The 23192-nt window shown below is 47.0% G+C and overlaps 1 protein-coding gene and 1 long non-coding RNA gene across 14 annotated transcripts in view; one reads left to right on the top strand and one right to left on the bottom strand.

Moving 5' to 3' along the window:
* The window catches only part of KDM2B (lysine demethylase 2B), a 118658-nt gene that overhangs the window by 30361 nt on the left and 65105 nt on the right, over positions 1 to 23192 (bottom strand). For all 13 annotated transcript variants that reach the window (XM_070515980.1, XM_044775914.2, XM_070515981.1 and 10 more), the window contains one exon: positions 18063 to 18149. In XM_070515980.1, the coding sequence (XP_070372081.1) occupies positions 18063 to 18149 (87 nt within the window). The remainder of the gene's footprint in view (positions 1 to 18062; positions 18150 to 23192) is intronic.
* LOC123288100 (uncharacterized) lies at positions 718 to 8855 on the top strand. Its single transcript, XR_006531637.2, has 3 exons — positions 718 to 1382; positions 1471 to 1585; positions 3239 to 8855. It is a non-coding gene; the product is annotated as an uncharacterized lncRNA (long non-coding RNA).

Below are 23192 nucleotides of genomic sequence, written 5' to 3'. Positions count from 1 at the left end.
TGCCATCTGGGGTCACGGCTTCCTCCCGCCGCCGCGCGGAGCGGACTCGCCCGGGTTCCGGATTCCCCGCGCCGGCCGCCGCTCGCACCCCTTCCTGTCTCCGTCTGCCCACGGCGGGCGCGCGGCGCCCAGACAAAAGCTCGGGCCGTCGGGCCCACGGGCCCCGGGCGCCCTCCGGCCCAGACGCCAGGGGTCCCGGTGCAACTTCGCCGACGGAAAGCGAGGCGGCGCCGGCCCCGGGTCCGGGTGCGCCCGGCGCGCGCGTGGGCCGCGGCGAGGGCGCGAGGGGAGGGCGCGGCGCGCCCCGGCCGCCCGCGCCGGCACCCGCAACTTGCCCGCCGGCCGTGGCCCGCGCCGGCAGGGCCCGCCCGACGGCGAGGCCCACATTGTCCCCGCGGCACGGCCGGCCACCCTCGCGCGGCCGCCCGCACACGCCCCCTGCCCGGGTCGGCTGCGGGGCCCGCGGCGCCCGCCGGCCTGCCGCGCTCCTCCGCGCCCCGCTCGGGCCCGGCCCTGGCGGCCCCGCCGGCGGCGGCTGCAAAACTTTCTCCTCATCGCGGCGGCGGCGGCGTCGCGGCCGCCCGGGGCGCGTCAGTCGGTCGCTCGGGAGGTCGGGCGGGCGGCGGGTCCCTCCCTCAGCCCCACCCCGGGCCGCCGACCTGGTCCGGCTCCGATTCATAGTCGTCGTCCTCGGCGCTCACGGACATGGCCATGGCTCATGGTGGGCCCAAGCTCGAGCGCGCTGACATGGCTGGAGCGGCGCCGCCGCCGCCGCCGCCCGCCCGGAGCAGGCTCGGCTCGCCCTGGCTCGGGCTCGGGCTCGGGCTCGGGCTCCCGCTGCCGCGAGGAGGGAGCCGCGCCGCGCGCCTCGCACGCCCGCGCGGGAGGGGGCGGGGAGGGGCCGGCGCGGGGAGGGCCGGGGGGCTTATGCATATGCATGAGGCGAGCCAGGAAGGGGCTGGCCCCCCGGGCCGGCGGGCCAATGGCGCGGCCGCGGCGCTCGGGCCGCACACAAAGGGAGCCCGGCCTGCGGTGACACGGGGGCGGGCCCGGCGAGGGCGGCCCCTCGCGGCCGGCGCGCGGGGACTGGGGCTGCGTGGGGGCGTGCCCCGCGCCCCGCCCGGCCCGCGCGCCGCGGGATGCACATGGGTGGCTGCACGCCGCCGCCGCTCGAACAGGAAATGCACGCTCGACCTGGGGTGGGGTCTTTTGTGTGGTCCTGCGGGGCGTCTCGCGGGGGCCCCGGGGCGCAGAGGCCACGGCGGGCAGCCCTGCACGCGACGCCGGGTACAGGTCCTTGTGCCCCAGGAAGCGGGCACACGGGTTCCCGGGTTTGCACAAGCCCTGGGACCGGGACCTGATGCCGGCGAACCCGGGATACGGTCAGTGGCCCAGTTCCCCCGGACGCGGGCAGTTGGCTTGGGCGATCCCCTGACGCTGCCCTCTCTGCCCTCTCGTTTGCCTTTCCAGGTAGAGAGGGAGTCAGCGTAAAACGTGGGGTGGTGCAGGCCGGAGTTCCGATCGAGCTGCCTGACTTGGAGGCTGCCAAGGAGAACGCCCTGAATTTTCAACACTCTGCCCTAAGGTGGGTGCCCCACACTCTTGGACAGGAACCCCTCTTCCTGCGGTGCCCGGGAGCTGATCTCAGTAAGGGTGAGGGCGCTGCAGGCCAGAACTCAGTTCTCCTAGGAGACTGGCAGTACCCGTGCCTGGCCCAGAAGGTGTGGGTTTCTAAATTCTTAAACTGTAAAGGTTCCTAATGCTTATTACTCCAAAAGCAGCCCACTCCTGCAGAAAATTGTTACTGGAAATCCAGACTGAGATTCATTATAAAAAATAATGTCTATGGGGCACTTATGCCAGCAGCCCTTAGTGGGAAGGAGGAGGTCAGTGACCATTAGCTAGAGTGATCAATGCTGTTATAAGCATCAAAACCACAGCTAAACTCAAGCTAAGGAGCAGGGTTACTTAGCTGAGCAGCTGGCATATACATCATCTAACTAAGAATGTCCAAGGTGACACTAAACAGGCATATCTGTACCTGCTCATTTCTTCATCTATAAAATGGGAAGGTTTGCCCAAACCAGGGATGGGTAACCTTCTGTAAAGAGATCTGAGGCTTTCCCAAGAAAAAGCTCATTAGCTGTGAAATCTGGTGATCAACTCTGTGATGTCATCCAACTGTTATTCATGCCCAGGCCACTGGCCATGAAATCCACTGTGAGAACAGAAGGGACCCACAGGCAGGTCATGGCCTGGGCTTTCAAGGAAGGCAGAATGTGTGGCAGGAACCTTGTAAATAAAAATCAGGAGGCTTCTAGCAGGAGTGAACAAACGGGGATGTCAGTTTTCCTGAGTGGATTTTTAAAGTCTGTCTGAAATTTATACACCGACTGACAACGATGGGAAAAAAATCCCAGCAGACCTGCTCTTTACTGAAACGTCTCTCCTCTGAGTTTCCTTCTTCCCTTCTTACATTTTTCACAATCCACTCAAGGTTAACGACAAAGACAAAAAGCAAAAGAATACTGCCCCCCTCCACCCCCAGAGGTCTCAACCTTTAAAAAGCTACCTTGATAGACTGAAATCTGCATCTGATGACCTCTTAGGGGCCACACTACCCTGTAGGAAGCCTCTTAAAAGAAAGGGGCGGGGGGGGGGGGGGGGCACTGATAAAATGCTAACCATGCTTTCACTTCATTGTAATTGATCAAAACTGGAAGCATACAGAGATACCCAAATAATATAATGCATCAAGAGAGAGGTATGGAAGCAGGGCTTTTTCTTAAAGGTCTCTCCCATTACATATCAGGAATGCAAGATTATTTAGACTTGTCTTTGAGCTGATTTTGAGAACTCTCAAAAGCTCACTTCTGTATTTAAGGAAGTAAAAAGACAGTTTTCATTTATCATGGCTCAAAGAAGAGAAAGGGAAAGTGTTGATAAACAGAAGCTGTAGCTAACACAAACTTCCTTCCTTCCGTCATATCATTTCTGAGCTAGAAGGGGCCTCACCAGAGCCCCTCACTTCACAAGTGAAGAAATAGAGGCCCCAAGAAAATTATGAAGTAGCGCTCAAGCCGGAGACCTCCTCCAGGGACCTAGGCAATTTCAGCAGCTAATATTTACTAAGCTTGGTTGAAGGGCAAGACCCAGCACTAAGTGTGCTGTAGACATTATCTCATTTATTCTTTTACCAGCCCTGTGAGGTATGTACCATTGTTCACCCATTTTACAGACAAGGAAACTGAGGCACACTGCTGCTAGGAAATGAAAGGACCTGGATCTGAACCCATAGGCAGTTGGAGCCTGGAGCCTGGGCTGTTAATCGCACCACTCCAAAGCCTCATGCCTGCGACAAGAGACAAGGATGCTAAATGAGACCTGCATAATAATCCAAGTGAAAAACTCAGGCTTACGTGTTTCATACTAAATTTTGCAAATTCTGTATTCTTGGTTCAAATTCAATTTCAAGGCAGGTAGGTATGGTTTTGATAACCAAACTGCTGTCTGATTGATCTGTCAGGGGCCAACCATGGAAGTGGGAAGCCAGGATTAAGACATGATGATGCGGTGGGTCCTCTCTAAATGCTAAGAAGGCTCCTGGCAGCCACTATCCTAACACCTCTTAAAAATTCCTCTTCTGGGGGCCGGCCCCATGGCCGGGTTGTTGGGTTCGTGTGCTCCACTTCGGCAGCCCAGGGTTTCCCTGGTTTGCATCCTGGGCGCAGACATGGCACTGCTCGTCTAAGCCATGCTGTGGAGGCATCCCACATACAAAATAGAGGAAGATTGGCACAGATGTTAGCTCAGGGCTAATCTTACTCACCAAAAAAGGAAAAAAATTCCTCTTCTGACATTTGCAAAGAGCTTCTTCCTCTACTTCCCACAATCAAGTTTCCTTTAGCTTACTGGTCCACACAATTATCCATCATTTGTTTTGTATTAACAGTGTGCTGGACTGTATATAAAATACATTGTGCCAGCCCTCACCCAGTAGACTTGCCACCTTAAAATTTAGTGTTGACATTGTACCTTTGACTTCATCTTTGAGTGACCCTAAGAACTGAACACTCTCTCTGAGCCAATGCTTACAGTCTTAGTAAGAGCTCCCTGAAACTCATGCCACCTAGGCAGTTGGTGCTTGCCCTGAACCAGGAGGATCCAGAACTTACACCAAGTGGTGAGGAAATAAGCAAAAACAAATGGAAGCCAAGTCCCCCTCGGTCACAGTCGTTACCCACTTGCCTGCTTTCTCTGAGTGTCATTTAATATTCTGGTCTATCAGATCATGAGACACCAGGAATGACCCCTATCGGCCAAGAGATTCTGCCCAGATTTAGACACCTAAGGGTGCTGCAGGCTGTCCCAGGGCAGGGGTCAAGAGAAGAGGAAGAGGGAAGCCATCCTCGCCATCCTCATTTCCAGGAACGGGAAGGGAAAAGGGCAGACTGGGTAGTGCCCCTGGACTCTGGGCTTCCTGCAGGCGAGCATCTCTCAGCATGTGGCCCCTTTCCTCCTACTTAAGTCACAAAGGGCTGGGCAAAAGCTTGGAAACATTATTTCCAAAGGATCTGGGCAGGGAAAGAGTCCTGAACCAGTGGACACCATTTGTAAACATGTCCCTAAGGAGGGAAGAGAAATGACAGAGCAGGCATGCACAGGGTCCCTTCCTGATGCAAGTAATAATTTGTGCTTAACAAGCAATAGAGAATGCATGCTTCAGTTATTTTACTATTATTTTACCATTTGTCTCTCTGTTCTTCAATAGGTTTTTTCCCCCTTAATGGCAAAAGAAGGTCTTTTGGAGAGTTATTTTTCTAATAAAATGTAAATAAGAAGAATTTTTGCATAGGGTTACATAGCAACTTAGGACTGATTCCGGGGTTGCCTGGATAAAACTGTGGTTCAGAGAGTGACTGAATGACAGACCAAGGGCTGCAGTGATTTCTGTTAAGGAAATTACTGATGTTATTTAATTGCTTTTTATTTTCCCCCTGGAGAGGCATTCCACAAGCATTTAAAAACCACGTGCATTTGTCATATGGGTCTTTTAAACAGACCGAGCTTTCTGTTAAATGGGGGTTCCTCTCCTAATACTGTCTCCTTACATTACCAAAATCAACCAATAAATATTTACATTCACTGGAAGACTTGTGGCTGTGCACAGGATTTTTAAAAAATTAACTAATTTAACAGGTGACTGGCAGTGATTTGAGAAATGTTTTTCCATCACCCACCCTATTTCCAATTCATTCGCTGACCTTAGAAAGTTACTTCCCTTCTCTATTCATTTCCCTCCGAAAATCCAGGCTAAGGCTGAGTGCTCAGACAATCCGGACGAGACAAATAGGTTCACTTTACAACCCCGACTCCCCACTCCCGGCTCCAGAAAATATGAGGAGCTAAAAGTACATAACATGCCAGCATAATTCCAGCCTACAAACAGGGCTTTTGTAATTTAAAAATATTTCTCTTAACAAGACCACATCTCCCCCTTGGTTTCCTTCCTAACCAGAGCACCCATCACATTATCTATTCTACCATCCTCAAAAAAGAACTTGGAGAAACAAGTCTGTATAAAGTTACGTGGAACTTAGATTCAAAAGAAAAGACCAAATCCAAAGATTACTCAAAATGGGATGATAAAGCAGACAGTTAACAGGCAAAATAGGAATAAAATTATGTTCATCATTGATAGCAGCTCTGTTCACAATAGCCAAAATGTGGAAACAACCCAATTTCCATCCATTGACGAATGAGTAAACATAATGTGTCATATCCATACAAGGGAATGTTATTCGGCCATAAAAAGGAATGAAGTACTGATCCATGCTACAATGTGGATAAACCTTGAAAACATCATGCTAAGAACAAGAAGCCAGACACAAAAGGCCACGTACTATATGATTCCATTTATATGAAGTGTCCAGAATAGGTCAATCCATAGAGACAGAAAGTAGATTAGCGGTTGCCAGGGGCTGGAGGGAGGAGATGCGGGATGGGGAGTGACTGCTGATGGGTACAGGGTTTCTTTCTGGAGTGATGAAAATAAATATCTTGGCGCTTAGATAGAGGTGATCATTGCAGAACACTGACTACATACTAACTGCCACTGACTTGTTCACTGCAAAATGGTTAATTTTATGTTAGGTGAATTTTACCTCAATAAAAAAGCATATTTTTTAAAAAATTTTTATTTTCATCGGCCATCACTTTAGAGGGATCTTAGTTCCTATTCCTGAAAGGCAATCTGGTTAGGAAATGAAGGCCCTAAATCCTGGGGCATGTTGAAACTAACCAAACCAAAGAGATAGTTGAATCACCTCTCAAACGAGCTGCTAACAGTCACTGCGGGGGTCCGATAGGCTCTTCTGCTCTGGGACAAATGACAAATGCAAGCGCAGACAGGTTGGTGTGGCTGGGAGTAGGGATGGGGAACAGACATGAGCACACATACACACACACACACTCTCTGGCTGTTGCCATGTGCTGCTCTTCATTTACCATTCTTGCTTTTCTTTAAAAATGGCTCATCTCCAGCAGGCCAATTTGCCTCTAAAAGCCCCCTGGATCTATGAAAATCCATGAGTTTATCATGACACTCAAAATAGAAAAAGCCTGACAAAACTCATCCGTCACCATCTGAAGCAGTCATTAAAACCAACTCCTTACTTTGAAAATTGGTATTTAAAGGGAAAGAATTAAGCATGTCGAGGGCATTATGTTAAGCGAAATAAGTCAGTCAGAGAAAGACGAACTCTATATGACTCCACTCATAGGTGGAAATTAGTATATTGAGAAGGAGATCTGATCGGTGGTTACCAGGGAAAAGGGGGGGTGGGGGGAGGGTACGGAGGGGGAAGTGGTGTACCCACAACATGACTAACAAAAATGTACAACTGAAATTTCACAAGCTTGTAATCCATCATAACATTAATAAAAAAAAAAAAAAGAATTAAGCATGTATGCTGCCTTTTCAGGAGGAACTGTATTTAAAGGTAGCCCCAACTGATGAGGGAAAGTCCTGCAAAAGAAAGCCAGCTAATCCATATGGGAGGGATGATGGACTTCAAAGCTTCCTTTTCGTCTCCTGATAAAATTATTGATACAAGAAAGAAGGATCAATTGGTGTTGAAACCATCAGTGAATGATGGAGGGAAGCAAGGGGCCAACGTATTCGCTTCCAGATTATTCTCTGGAGGAAAGAGGGACCAACATAACTGAATAATGGAGGAATCAGGCTGGCATCACCTTAATCCACTAACTATGATATTTAACCTTAATCTAACCAAGGCTTTAGATCTAACTTCCAGTTTACAGAAATTACAAGAGATAGGGAAGAAGCTACATGACACCACAAGGACACAATCAGACAATTATATAAAGCGGGATATTCTGCAGGACACATGGTTCCATCTTCTCTACAAATCATTGTCCTGAGAAATGTCTAGATTAAAAGAGAGAATTAAGAACAGATTCAATGTGTGGTCCTGGACTGGATCCTGATTTGGACAAAGCAGCTGTAAAGGGTAATTTGGGAAATCTGAATATGACCAGGCATTAGGTAGTATTAAAGAATTGTACATTTTTTTAGGTGTCACATTATTTTGGCTATGTAGAAAAATATTCTTTTTCAGGGTGCAAATCTAAGTATTTAAGGGTAGAATGCCATGATATCAGTAATTTTCTAAAGAATACTTCAGTATAAAGAAATAAAGTGAGTTAAAAAGAAATAACACCCACCACATCACACCCATCAGGATGGCTATTGTCAAAAAAACAGAAAATAACAAGTGCTGGCAAGGATCTGGAGAAACTAGAACCTTTGTGCACTGTTGGTGGGAATATGAAATGGTGCATCCGCTATGGAAAATGGTATGGCAGTTCCTCAAAAAATTAAACATAACATTACCATATGATCCAGCAACTCCATTTCTGGGTATATATCCAAAAGAATTGAAACTAAGGACTTGAAAAGATGTTTACACACCCATGTTCACAGCAGTATCATTTACAATGGCCAAAGATGGATGCAACCCAAGTGTCCATTGACAGATGAACGGATAAACAAAATGTGGTCTATCCACACAATGGAATACTATTCAGCATTAAAAAGGAAAAAAATTCTGACACATGTTACAACAAGGATGAACCTTGAGGACTTTCTGGTAAGTGAAATAAGCCAGGCGCAAAAAGACAAATACTGTATGATTCCACTCATATGAGGTACTTAGAGGAGTCAGATTCATAGAGACAACGTAGAAAGGTCGTTACCAGGGACTGGAGAGAAGGGGGAATGGGGAGTTAGTGTTCAAGGGGTCCAGAGTTTCAATTTCAGATAATGACAAATTTCTGGAAATGAGTGGTGGTGATGGCTGTACAACAATGTGAATGTACTTAATAATGCCACTGAAGTGTACACATAAAAATGGTTAAAATTGTCAATTTTATGTATATTTTTCCACAATTGATAAAAATAAAATAAGAAATAACACCATTCCCCAGAAGAATCAATCAATCAGGAACACTCAAACCAGCAAGCCCTCCTGCTATCTCGTCCCATAAACATTAACCAGGAGGGAAACAAATCTAAATGGCCAAAAAATATATATATATATCATTTTTCTAAGTGAGATTATCTCTGAAATCCTTCAAAGTACTTGCTGTTCAGTCCTTTACACTCCTTGGTGGTTTAGAGCAGGTTTTACTACAGCTTTCACTTCCCACCCACTTTCTTTGTGTATAATCAAGGTTCCCCTTGTCCCGACAAATACCTTTGCCCTTCCCATCTCTGCAACATGAAGCAAAATCAAACAATGTAAATATTTCACCTGTATTCACATAATTGTGCTTTTTTCCTCTAGATCACCTAAATTTGAAGAACAGATTATCTGACAACGTCATTTGGTCGCGCACACATCCGTCTTTCCAGCAAGGCCAAATCATAGAGAGGGGAAAGAAAGACTAGGACAACTTATTCCCAATGTCAATGATCAAGTGTCCTCCTTTAAAATGAGAAATACACGATGACATCTGACAAAAAGAAAAGTCTGAAGGATAGGCCATTGTTCCAAAAATAAAACCATGATAATGGCAAGCAATCACTTACAGTGCCTGCCCAGCTTTCTAATTACTCCACCAAAGGCAGGAGCCCTCAATATCTCAATTGCTTTCCAAGAATTTGTCTTTGGCATTATTAACACAGACAGCTGAGCAGGTTATCAGACTAAGAAAGAAATCCTGGGCTATAGACTTTAATTACAGGTTATTGCAGCTGAACACTGTCTTAAAGTTCCAATAAAGTGGTTCTAAAATGATACAGATGATGGCTGAAAAATTCCAGGTGAGGTAAGATCCAGGTGAGGTAAATCCAGTGGGATTAAGGGGGATGCCTAAATTTGAGGGACAAAAGGATCTAGGGAGCGCCAGGAGCTCTTTTTAGTACTCTTCCATTTAGCATTCTTTCAACAATTGGCTGGGACTGAGGCACAAAAGTTAAAGGGGAGAATCTTATTCTCACCAAAGAGAAGACTCGGAGGCATCTGGAGAGCAGGTGAAACAGCAAAGAGACGGAAACTGACTGAATACAACTTCATCTTTTAGAACCTCTGGGAAAATCCTGCTCTCAAGTTCATTCATTCAACAAACGTTGCCCGGGCCCATGCTCTCTGGGAGCAATCTTGCATGATAGGATACAAGAAGGGGTAAGGAAAGAATTAATAAGGTGAGCTCCAGTCCCAAGAAGCTAGTGGAGGCTTAGGACAGATATGCAACAAAATGCAGAGAAGAATGTGGACATCCCGTGGGACGGGAAATTGGGGGAGTATATCAGCCAGGATGTTGGCAGAAAATAGATGGCACCCTGGCACCCTCACACCAGGTCCTGGAGAAGAGTTTAACGAAGGCTCAATTTACAGAGTGTAAATAGAGTCAAGGGAAACCAACAAGGCATGGTGATGCGCCCCAAGCCTAGTGACAGTGATGAGCCATTACCTCCCTTTGACCAATGGGCTGGGGGAGGGAATGGTAATCAGAAAAGCAGAGAGCAAACGTGGAGAAAGCAATGAAACAGAAGCTGTGGTCTTCATGGAAGGAAATAGCCAACCTGCAATGATGCCATGGGGAGGAAACCAGGGGAATAAATACCCCAACCTCTCTCTCCTCCCACCTCCTGCTGATACCTCCCATTGGCTGAGCCCAACCAGAAGCCAGAGAGGTAAAGAATTCCTTTGATGCAGCCCACAGAGTGCCTGGAGGAGGCTGGAGTGGGGCGCTGGAGTGGGGCTCTGGAGGTACAGCTCGAAGACATCCAGCTCAGGAAGCTTCCTGGTGAGGAAGGAATTAGGTTGGAGAAGGTGGTCGCCTAAAGGTGGAGAATTTCTATGTGGGAAAATAAGAAGGGTATTCCCACAAAGACTGAGGCTGACAAGTAAGTGGAAAATATGGAGTAATTCAGTTCTCTGGCAATGTATAGAAGATGATGAGAGGACTTCAAGGGATCCTAAGGCACAGGGACAATTGGAGACGTGGGCACTCAAGGCCAGGTTAAGGATTTGGGAGATGATGTTAAAGAAGATAGTCAATGAAGGTTTGATAAGTTTATAGGCTGAACTGTGTCTGCCCCAAAATTCATATAGTGAAATCTTTCCCTCCAGTACCTCAGAATGTGACCTATTTAGACAAAAGGTCTTTACAGAGGTGATGAAGTTAAAATGAGGTCATTAGGGTCCTAATCCAACATGACTGGTGTCCTTATAAGACGAGGAAATTTGGAGGCCGGCCCCATGGCCGAGTGGTTAGGTTCACGCACTCCGCTTTGGTGGCCCAGGGTTTCACGGGTTCAGATCCTGGGCACGGACATGGCACCGCTCATCAGGCCATGCTGAGGGGGCGTCCCACATGCCACAACTAGAAGGACGCACAACTAAAAATATACAACTATGTACCAGGGGGCTTTGGGGAGAAGAAGGAAAAAATAAAATCTTTAAGAGGAAATTTGGACACAGACTTGTACAGAGAGAAGATGGCTAGAACTCGTGCCTCCAGAAAGCCAGCAGGTAACGCTACTGTCCTGTCCTGCCTAGATCTCTCCTGTGGTGTGACTCTGGAAACTTCCACTTTCTGGCTTCAGTTCACTCCACTAAAAAGGGGGGCTCCGATGGGATCCTTGTCATCCAGATTACCAGCAGGTACAAAATCATACGGTTCAGTCACTAACAAATTTGGAATCGGAGCCCACATAAACCAGAGACCTGGGTCCCTGCTTCTCCCTTTACCACCACCAATTTTCTTTCAACTGGATTTTTCTGACGTTGACATTGTACATAACATCATTCAGAATAAGCAGACCATCTTTTGTGGGTATTCTCTTATCACAGGTTTTTTGCTGCACTGGCTTCTCTTGCCTTTCTCTGCTCTCCTGGCCCTGTGGCTTCCCGTGCCGGCCTCCTTCCTGCCTGGTGAGCATCACATGTTCCGGGTCTCGGAGGCTGCTCTCCCACGAGGCTCTCAGGCCTTTTCCTGATCTCTGGAGGGTAGAAGGACTGGACACCCTTGACTCTCAACACCCTCTCCTTCTACCCTGGGCCCAGCAGGTGGCCTCAGCTGCCTCAAACCCCCAGAGGCAAATTCTAAGGCAAAAGTCACCCTCTGCTCACAGGGCCTAGGACATCTCCCTTCAGGGGAGTGAGGAAGGGATAAAAAAGAAAGCACTTCTTTGAACCAGCCCCTTGTAGGAAACACCAGCCATTTCAGCTCAGCTGTGACTACTTTAGGGAAATTAAGCCATTCGGGCCCTTGAGTGACATTAAATTCTTGCACCAGCCAAGAATAATTTAGGGATGGAAAACGTCTCTAAACTTTTCACCGCTTTCCCCTGCTCCTGGCTCTTCCTTCCGTGTCCTCCACTCCATTGAGAGCATCACCAGCCTTCTGGGAGGGAAGGTTCAGGGTTATTGTTTACTTGTAACCCAGAGTTACAAAAAATTATAATAGCCATCACTGACTGATGGCGTACTATAGAGGTATATTACAGACAGCATCTCACGGCAATCCTGCACGAAAGGCTCTGACAGCCCCTTTTACAGATGAGTAAACTGAGGCTCAGACTTGCCCACAACCACACAGCTAGTAAGTGGCAGAGGCAGGATTCAATCCCCAGGTGCATCTAACCCCAGAGCTCTCCAGTGATTCTGAGAAGCATTTAGAAAGTACAGATTCCCAGGCTCCACCCCAAACCTACTGAATCACGGTATCTGGGGTGGGGCCCAGGAAGCTGTATTTTTTTTAAATAAGCTTCCCCAAGTAAAGCTGATGCCACCAGCCTGAGTGCTGGTCTTCATTAGAACACACTGCCCTTCTAGGAAATTACCTGGCCCGGGGTAGGCAACAATAAATGGCAGCTCTTATCGTCGTCATCCTCCTCCTCAACTGTACATCAGCAACTTAATTACTGCAGAGTGACAGGAATTGGGAGCATGGCAGAGGAGGAGATAGGAAGTATAGGGGGGCTTCTTTTACTGAAGTATGTGCCTCTCCTTCAGGGAAAGGCTGAGTGTCACTCCCAAGGGACCCCTACTTACCAGGCCTCCCAGATGGAAATGCAGAGGAAGGGAAAAGAAACAAGGCAGGACTGAGGGTGACACGGACATCAGGTGTGTGTATGCCGCTTCCTCCAATGGTTCCTGTGTGGCCCCATAGTGTCCCCGTAAGGAAGCTGATCCAATAACTGCTGAAGGGGACGGTTCCACGTCCCCTGTCAGGGCACTTGTTCATACACACTCCAGCCACTCTGCTCCTACACTCCATAAAAATTGCCAATAGGAGCCAGCCCGGTGGTGTAGTGGTTAAGTTCGTGTGCTCTGCTTCAGCAGCCCCGGGTTCGCGGATTTAGATCCTGGGTGCGGACCTAAACACTGCTCGTCAAGCCATGCTGTGGTGGCATCCCACATGCAAAATGGAGGAAGACTGGCATAGATGTTAGCTCAGCAACAATCTTCCTCACCAAAAAAAAAGCGCCAATAATTGAAATTCAAGTGGTGGCCTGGTTTGGCCACTAGACATAATGGATTAAGAAGCAGGATTCATCAACAGGCTTGCTTTCCAAAGGTAACCTTGGCTCAGTCTCCCCTCCTTCCTCAGTTTCCTTTTCTGTGAATGAACCAGCAGGCAGGCCGGGTAGAAGTGTCTGGCTGGTGAGCTGAAGGTCAACTTGCTAATAAGGCTGAGGTCAGAGATCAGGCCTCAAAAGCTCAGTTCCCTTGGCTTGGTTCTAAGGTCACAGACAGGCCCCTAAATCCTGCCACCTGGTCATAAAAGGAAGCGGCCAGAGTGTAGACGGGTCAAAACAAATCCATCACCACTGGTGGAAACAGCCAATTGGGGTGAATGGTGACGGATGGTGATTCAGTAGCATCTCTGATTTGAAAGACACCACATCAGAAATGACCTCGCAGCACCTAATCAGTTCCAGAAAAGGACTTTGTTCTCCAGGAGGCAAGGTGGGAGATCAAAGCATTTCTTGCTAATCATCATTTAGCATTAATTACTTGTTAAGTAACCTGACCCAGACCGAATACTGCTCCCTACCTCGCATCCTGACAGCCTCAATGAGCACCCTTGATCTTTCAACCCAGCCTGCATCAAATTGGGAGGAAGCCAACTGCAAACCTGGGAATCGAGAGACCCCGGGTGGCCCAGGCAGTCAGTCGTTTACTTACTTCTTCCTCTCCTGTTAACTTTTTAACCCCACCAGCCAGGAAATGCATAAAAATAGTGGCGGGCCTCCCCTCCCCCTTCCCTCTGCCACACTTCATTGAGTTCCTCTCAGCACAGGGACAGATCTGGGGATGAACGCCTTGCTATTCACAAGCTGTGTGGCCCAAGGTGTACCAGTGTACCTCTCTGAGCCCCCAGTGTCAACTGCACCATGGAGATAATACGCTCCACCTCCTGGCCTCTTTGTAAGGATTAAATAAGATCTAAAAACTGCATCTAAAAACTGGCACATCCACTGAGGAAAAATACCCAGGGGTTTGGCTGTACTGGCAATAACTTATTTCTAGAGCTGAGTAGGGGGCCATGGTGTTCATTATTATTATTTATACCTTTTTGTAGTTCTGAGATAATTTATAATAAATATTGTGGGCTGAATTGTGTCCCCCCAAAATTCATGTTGAAGTCCCAACCCCCAGGAGCTCAGATTGTGACTATATTCAAAGATAGGATCTTTCAAGAGGTAACCAAGGTAAAATGGGGTCGTTGGGGTGGGCCCTAATTCAGTGTGACTGGTGTCCTTATAAGAAGAGATTAGGACAGGCACACACAAAGGGAAGACCACGAAAGGACAGAGAGACACAACAGCCGTCTACAAGCCGAGGAGAGAGTCCTAAGAAGAAACATGCCCTGCCAACTGACACCTCGATCTCACACTTCTGGCCTCCAGGATGGTGAGAAGATTAATCTCTGTCATGTCGCTGAAGCCAACCCGTCTGTGGCACTTTGTTAGGCAGCCCTTATAAACTAATACAGCAAACTTAAAATAAGTTATAGAAAACATAAACTAAATCAAAAAGAAGAAGACTGCACTGCCACAGCTCTAATCAAAAAGACAGGTAATAAATGTTGGTGAAGACGTGGAGAAACTGGAACCTGCTGGTGGGAATGGAAAATGCTGCAGCCACTGTGGAAACAGTCAGCAGTTCCTCCCAAAGTTAAACACAGAGTTAGCATCTGACCAGTCAACTCCTCTCCTAGGCTCTACCCAAGAGAAATGAATACACATGTTCACATAAAAACCTGTATACGAGGGGCTGGCCCCGTGGCCGAGTGGTTAAGTTCGCGCGCTCCGCTGCAGGCGGCCCAGTGTTTCGTTGGTTCGAATCCTGGGCGCGGACATGACACTGCTCATCAAACCACGCTGAGGCGGCATCCCACATACCACAACTAGAAGGACCCACAGCGAAGAATATACAACTATGTACCGGGGGGGGCTTTGGGGAGAAAAAGGAAAAAATAAAATCTTTAAACAAAAACCTGTATACGAATGTTCACAGCAGCATTATTCACAACAGCCAGAAGACAGAAACAGCCCAAGTGTCCATCAACAGACGAATGGATAAACAGAATGTGGTATATCCACACAAGGGAATATTATTCAGCCAGAAAAAGGAATGAAGGGGGCCAGCCCAGTGGTGCAGTGGTTAAGTTTGCACATTCCAGTTCTGCGGCCCAGGGTTCGCCAGTTGGGATCCCAGGTGTGCACATGGCACCGCTTGGCAAGCCATGCTGTGGTAGGTGTCCCACATATAAAGTAGAGGACGATGGGCACGGTTGTTAGCTCAGGGCCAGTCTTCCTCAGCAAAAAGAGGAGGATTGGCAGAGGATTGGCAGAAGGACCTATAGATGCTACGACTTGAATGAAGCTTAAAAACATTATGCTAAGTGAAAAGCCAATCACAAAAGGTCATATACCATATGATTCCACTTATACAAAATGTCCAGAATAGGCAAATCCATAGAGACAGAAAGCAGATTAGTGGTTGCCAGGGGCTGGGGGGAGCAGGGAAAGATTGGGGGGAGGGGGGACTGACTGGTGATGGGGTTTCTTTTAGGGGGTCTGAAAATGTCCTAAAATTAGATTGTGGTGATGGTTACACAATTCTTTGACTATTTTCAACATACTAAAAACATTTAATTGTGTACTTTAAGTGGGAGAACTCTATGGTATGCAAATTATATTTGTTTTATTACAAGGTGTTAAAAAAAAAAAGACTGGTACTCCCTAAGTGTTGTTAAGCGTTGAAAGTCCTTTCTTCTCCTTCCTACCCACTCTTTCCCAACCACTGTAGGAGTTTCAGTGTCTCCCGCCGGTGCTGATGATACCAGCCATGCCAAACCTGTGCATAGTGCTTACAGACTGTCCTCCACAGGAATCTTACTTAGACAGGGGCTACTGCCCCCCTAGAAGCCAGCTCCCTGTTTCTAGGCCTTTGGAGGAAAGAGGGCAGAGGTTTGATTTTTTTTTAAAAAAGTGCCTTTAAGCCCCTTACAAGTGGGCTGAGGGTCTCAGGCACGGAAGACAGGACACATTTGCAGTCCTGAAGTGATTTCTCCCAGAAAGGCTCATTTGGACCCCTCCATTAACTCTGAGATAATAGTGCATAGTGGTGCGTTTGTTTTTTAAAAGCCCATGTTCTGTGAACCCTAATCCCTCCCCTGGAGCAATTCCTCGGCCAGGGGGGGAGCGGGCGGTGAGGCAAAGCCACGGTTCCCTCTTCACGTTCAGAGCAGCTGGGGGCCTGGCTGGGTTGTTTCAAGGTACTATGTCTGCAGGTACAGTCTGTGGTCTGATAAATGGCATTTATATTTAGTGCCCACGTAGGGGTAAGTCAACTTTAAAATTCCGCACACCTCCACAGATTGGAGAACGAAGGGCAGAAGACATGGAGGCAATATCTTTTTCATTTCTATTGCCACCTGAATTCCCACTAAGCTTCAAAGAGAATTAGAATTCAATACCTGCAAGTAATGGGTGCCCTTCTCCCCAGCAATCCCACGTCTAGGAACATACTCTAAGGAGATAATCGAACAAAGGTGAAAAGAATAACCTAGAACAGCACTGTCCAAGAGAAATATAATGTGAGCCACCTATGCGCTTACAAATTTTTTGTAGCCACGTTTAAAAAGGTAAAAAGAAACAGGCGAAATTAATCTTAAAAATCTATTTTATTTAACCAATATATCCAAAATATTATCATTTCAACTAGAGTCACCAGATTGAGTAAACAAAAATACAGTTCACTCAATTACATTTCAGATGAACAACAAATAATCTTTTTTAGCGTGAGTATATCCTAGGCAATATTTATACTAAATATCTCAATTTGGACTCACCACATTTCAAGAGCTCAATAGCCACATACAGCTAGTGGCTACCATTTTGGACAGCACAGATCTAGAATGTTCCTCTGAGTGTTTTTATAACAGCAAAAAAAAATCAGAAATTAGCAAAATACCCATCCACGAGGAGGCTGCTTAAGTCACAACCAACATTTAGAGAGCGCTAACCACGGGTCAGTCCTGGTCCTAAGGACTTTGCAGGCATTATTTCATTTCTTATTACAGTAAACCAGAAACAAGTTTATTCAAGAGATAAATTCAACAATGGCTTATCTCCTTTAGTCCTCACAACCACCATTCGGAGTAGGTACTGGTATAACCCTATCTACAAATGAGGAAGTAAAGCTCAGGGAACTTATATAACTTGCTCAAGAAAGTGGTGAAGCCACGTGTAGATAGATAGATGGTTACTAAATGGGTTAATATATACATATCCCACTCTAGCACTGTCTTTGGAAGGAAACACGCCAAAATGTTACTGGTCTTCTCTGGATGCTGGACTTTGAGGCGAGCACTGGTTGCAAGTTCGCTGTCAAATAGACCCATCTTCGCATCCCTGGCTCTGCCAAGTACCCTAACAACTGACTTCGCCTTTTTAAGCCTCAGTTTCCACATCTGGAAAACGGGTCACGAGTGTCTACCCCGCCGGGTCGCTGGAGTCTAAATAAGATAAAGAATGCAGAGGACTGTGCAAAGTAACCTGCTCCTGATACGCGCGCAGTGACGTCACTACTCGTCTTCCCAGTGTTTGATGAGACTCTCATGGTGAGCATCAATCCGTTTTACAAAGAGAAAAAGGCTACTTTCAAAGAGAGGGAAACAGCCCATGAAGCAGCTGGAGGAAAAAGGGAAGGAAGGAAAGAAAGAAGCAAGGGGAGAGGAGAGGAGACAAAGAAAATTCCCCTAAAGATGGAAGGTGAAACATCACTTCCCCAGTTTTCTGAGGGACCACCAGGGGGCACTGCCTGCAGTTTCCACAGCTACGGAAAATGGTCCCTTTTAAAAAACAAAAACTGGCAAGGAACGAATCACCAAAACCATTCCTCTTAACTGGGGTGCCCTCTCCCAGGGGTCCCCCCTGAAAAGATGCCAACGTTCACCTCACAGGAGAGGGAAAAGGCAGGGGCACCGTCTCCCAGCGGCGGCAATCTGCGTCTTACCTTTGGAGTCTTCTTTGGCCAAGTGACTACGGGGACCCCAGTGATGGCCAGACTGGGGTCGTCTTCCGCGTGCTCCTTCAGGACATTCTGTGGCCAAACAAAGGAGCCATATTAGCCCAGGGTAGGGGGGAGGTCTCTGAAGGGGGCCGGAGGCCGACCTAACCCAGCCAAAGACTGAGAGCGCTCCACAGTCGATGCCCCCCCTCCACCCACACACTCAATGGAAACCACGTCAGTGTCACTGATGTATAAATGCTGTTTATAAAGCGTCTCGGTTCACTGCTACATCCCCCTTTAAAGCCTCACACAATGACTAACCTATAGTAAGTTTCCAGTAAATAACTCAAAAAAAATAAAGCCACAAATCCCCAAAGAGGGACTTTCTACTAAATGCCTGACCAATCCTCCTCAAATCTGTCAAGGTCAACAAAAACAAGAACGTCTGAGAAGCTGTCACAGCCAAGAGGAGCCTAAGGAGACACGACAACTAAATGTAATATGGTGTCCCGGGTGGGATCCTGGGATAGATAAAGGACATTGGGCAAAAACTGAGGAAATATGAATAAACCATAGACTTTAGTTAACAATAATGTATCAATATTGGTTTATTATTTGTAACAAATGTACTATACTAATATAAGATGTTAATAATTGGGGAAACTGGGGGGTGGGGAGTGGAAACGCTCTACTGAAAAGAAATCTGCTGAATTTTTCTGTAAATCTAAAACTGCTCTAAAACATAAAGTCTATTAATTTTGAAATGCCAATCAGACAGTACTAACAGCAACAATAAAGCAAAATAGAATTCTTATGGTGCCAATTTTTCTAACAGGTACGTAGCATATTTAAAAAGAAATATAAGAGAAAGGAACCAAGAATATGGACACGACTCAGCTCAGGTGAGGACTTCACATGGAGTGTGAGGGGCCCCCAAAGGGTGGGGGCTGTGGGGAGCATCTGTCCCTGGGGAAGGAGTATTTCATCACTGACGCTGTTTAGAATTGCCAGGTCCCAATGATGCTACAAAGCAGAACAACTTCTCATCAGTTTCAGCTTTAATGAGGTTAATTGCTGTTTTTAAATGCACTGCAGACAATGCACCCCAGGTGTACTTGCACCCAGGTGGGCCATCCCATGGCCCTCTCCCCACCTTGGTCTACCACTCAGGGTAGGTGAGACTAGCTAGGTGAGGGGTGCAAATGTAAGCCTCAGCAGGACAGACACTGCATGTTTGTTGAATGAATATCTGAGTAAGATGTATTGAATACTTGTTCTGTGCTGGGCACTGCAATAACTATTTCATATCCATTCTCTCATCCCATCCTCTTGACCACTCTGTGAGATGGCTTCTTATCATTTCCACAGCGCACATGAGGAAACCAGGGCTTAGCGGGGTGGAGAAAACGGTCTAACGCCACTCAACCAGTAAGGGGTGGAGACCCCTCCACTCCACAACCTGTGCTGTCTAACTGGAGGATCATTCAGCCTATCTTTAAAAAAAGGAAAGGGGGGCCATGTTCAAGCAGCATTATTCACAACAGCCAAAAGGTGGAAGCAACCCAAGTGTCCATCGCTAGATGAATGGATAAACACATGTGGACTATCCGTACAATGGAATATTACTCAGCCTTAAAAAGGAAGGAAATCCTGTCACATGCCACAACATGGATGAACCTGGAGGATATTACGCTAAGTGAAATACGCCAGTCACAAAAGGACTAATACCGTATGATTCCACCCATGTGAGGAAACCAGAGGAGTTTCAAACTCATACAAGCACAAAGTAGAATGGTGGTTTCCAGGGGCTGGGCTGGGCAAATGGGACGTTACTGTTTAATGGGGACTGAGTTTCAGTTTGCGAAGATAAAAAAAGTCCTGGAGATGGATGGTGGTGATGGATGCACAACAATGTGAACGTGCTTGATGCCAGTGAACTCTAGAAAATGGTAAATTTTATGTTAGGTATATTTTATCACAATTTTCAAAAAGGGGGAGGAGGGAGTGCAGCTAAGCAGTCCCCCCTTAAGGAATGAATTCAGAGGTTCTAGAAAGTACAAGTTGGGGGCCTAATATTGCACTACTTACCTGTCACTGTTATGCTAGGTCTAGAGTCAGCAGATCTGGGTTCAAGTTCTGCAACTTACAGACTGTGTGACCTTGAGTAAGCCACAGCTGCTTACTGCTCCTCCCAAGAGTAGAACAGTGATACCCGCCTTGAGGTGACACTGTGAAGCTAGATGTGATTTTACTACCATTCTTAGGAGCAGTTGTTAAGTGCTTGCTCTGGACATTAAAATAATCCTATTTGTGGGGTAGGGCCGATTCTCCCCATTTCACAAAAGCAGAAACCAAAGTTCAGAGAGGTTAATTGACTTGCCCAAGATCACACAGCTAGGAGATGTTGGAATCTGACATTGACCTGGTCCACCTGACTAAAAGCCTGGGTCACAACACTGGGTGATAAAGCCTCAGGAAATATTCCAGTAACCTCTGGAGCTGATCTACACCCCATTATTCAAAAACGGGACACCTAGGAGCCAATCAGGGCTCCACATTCACGGTTCTATTAACAAATGCAGAAGCGAGCCATCCTTGTCTATTCCTTGCAAATAAGAGAGCTACTTCTGCCACTATCTCCTTAGAAAGCATTTCTCAAACTTTCCCCCAATCACAGAAGAGGCACGTGCACCCAAAGTGGGCCTGCACAAGCATGAAATTTCATTATTTCATGGTTTCTCTTAATAATCCATATGAATTTCACACCCTCTACAATACATCAGGGTTGTTTTTTTCTAAAAATAATGTTTCCCGCCCTCCCCAAATAATTTTTTAAAAAGATTTTCCAGGAAGATGCTCCATGGTTAGCCAAAGCCTTTCAATTATATACATATATATATACACATATATGTATAGTCACATACCACATAACGACATTTCAGTCAATCATGGCGCTCCATTCAGTCAATGATGGTGGCTCCATAAGCTCAGTGCCGTAGAGCCTAGGTGTGGGGTAGGCTGTACTGTCTAGGTTTGTGTAAGCACACACTATGATGTTTGTACAATGACACAACTGCCTAATGATGCATTTCTCAGAAGGTATCCCCGTTGTTAAATGACATGTGACTTTATATATATATATATATTCCCCATATGGTTGGGGCAGGGGACCCATCACTTCCACAGGATTTTCTGTCCCCTTATCCCAATCTCAAACTCTAGGCCGGGGGTGACAAGCTCAAATGCCTCCAGGAACCAAGCTGATAAAGTGAAAGATGTACATAGACTATGGCAATAGAGAGTGGTGTGGCCTATGGCAAACTAGAGATCACATGCTTCATTTAAAGAGGGCAAATGCTACTCAATTCCAATCTACTAACCTCCTATGGGAATGAAAGCCCTTCCAGATCTCTGGTTTTTCAGAAGAAATCAAAGACCCAGAGTTTTACTTGAAATCTCTCCACTTTTAAATATTAGCAACTGATCGAAAAATCTTTTTAAAAAACCACAGTGAGCCAAACATACCTGTGGGCTGGTTTGGGCCATGGGCCACCAGATTACAAATGCTGCTCTGCATATGACTGAAAATAATGCCCACTCGCTTTTGCTTTCCTTGAGTTTCCTTCCAAATTGTCTCAAGATATCTTGTCATTTCAACAGCAGAGCTGGAGCAAGTAATTCCCAAACACTGAAGTGAGGTCTCCTTAGAGGCCTATCTGGCTACAAAAAGTTATACTGAAGGTGTAGGTATTATTAATGATCAACACATTGATAATGATAAATAATAATTAAAAATTAAGGGGGCTGGCCTGGTGGCATAGTGGTTAAGTTCGTACACTCTGCTTTGACAGCTGGGTTCACCAGTTCACATCCCAGGCATGGACCTACACACGGCTCATCAAGCCATGCTGTGGCGGCATCCCACATACAAAATAGAGGAAGACTGGCACAGCTGTTAGCTCAGGGCCACTCTTCCTCAAGCAAAATGAGGACGATTGGCAACAGGTATCAGCTCAGGGCCAGTCTTCCTCTCTCTCTCTCTCTCTCTCTCTCTCACACACACACACACACACACACACACACACAAATTAATAAAGAGACCTCCCCAAGTGCCCTTAGTGCCAGGATCTCCCACACCCTGCCGGAAGCAGAGTTCCCCTCCATGTGTGGCCCGCGATGGCCACCAGGGGGTGCTCTGGGCTCTGTCCCTCAGGGAAGTCTTTTCATTTGTATGTGACAGGCTGCAGGAAGAGGAGATTATTCTAATTGGAGATTTTCTCTCTGAGAAATAAATTGTGCTGAAAGGAATCATGTCACTGGCTTCCCTAGGCTCTGCCAGAATTTATACACTCCCTGGGGCTCTTGGAAGCCAAGACTAGGAAGCCTGGATGCCTGTACCAGCCCAGCCCCCTAAGGTTACACCCTGCAAGCCTTGTGGGAAAGCCCAGGGCAGGCTTCTAAAAGAGAACAACTGGGGCCACTGGGCCCTTTCTGCTGGAAACTGCCCTGCTTTTGACCTAATAAGACAACCACAAACAATGGATGTGCTGGGCCTCTGCTCCCCCTTATGCCAACTTCTCTCAAAGAGCTTAATTAGTTAACAATGGATTCAGGCCCCACTGCTCCTGGGGTGGCGAGTTAACAATTAGAAACTCCATCTATACTGTAACTAAAAATAACAGCACTGTGACAATAAAACAGAAGTAGGCATCAGGAAAGAATTGCCAACCACAGGCTGGTAAAGGGAGAGTAATGCACACGGAGCACCTCAGACTGCTGCTCTGGGGAACCCAGCCATCTCAGGGGAAGCCCCTTGCCACAGGCAAGGGCCCCTGCAACCAGGTGTCAATGCCCCTTGCGTCTCCCCTCCCTCCACTCCAGCCCCGCCATCTTGTGCCTGCCTGTTCAAACCCATCTGTACTAGGCGGAATTGAGTCTCTCAGAAAGCTATGTTCAAGCCCTAACCCCTGGTAGCCATGAATGTGACCTTAGTTGGAAAAAGGGTTTTTGCAGATATAATTACTTAAGGGTCTCGAGATGAAATAATCCTGGATTGAGAGTGGGCCCCACATCCAATGACGGGTGTCTTTATAAGAGGCAAGGGGAGGGGGATTGAATAAAGAACGCAAGGAA

The sequence above is a fragment of the Equus asinus genome, chromosome 8, assembly GCF_041296235.1.
Source record: "Equus asinus isolate D_3611 breed Donkey chromosome 8, EquAss-T2T_v2, whole genome shotgun sequence".
NCBI classification, from domain to species: Eukaryota; Metazoa; Chordata; class Mammalia; order Perissodactyla; family Equidae; genus Equus; species Equus asinus.
This window is presented reverse-complemented; position numbering and strand designations above follow the sequence as displayed.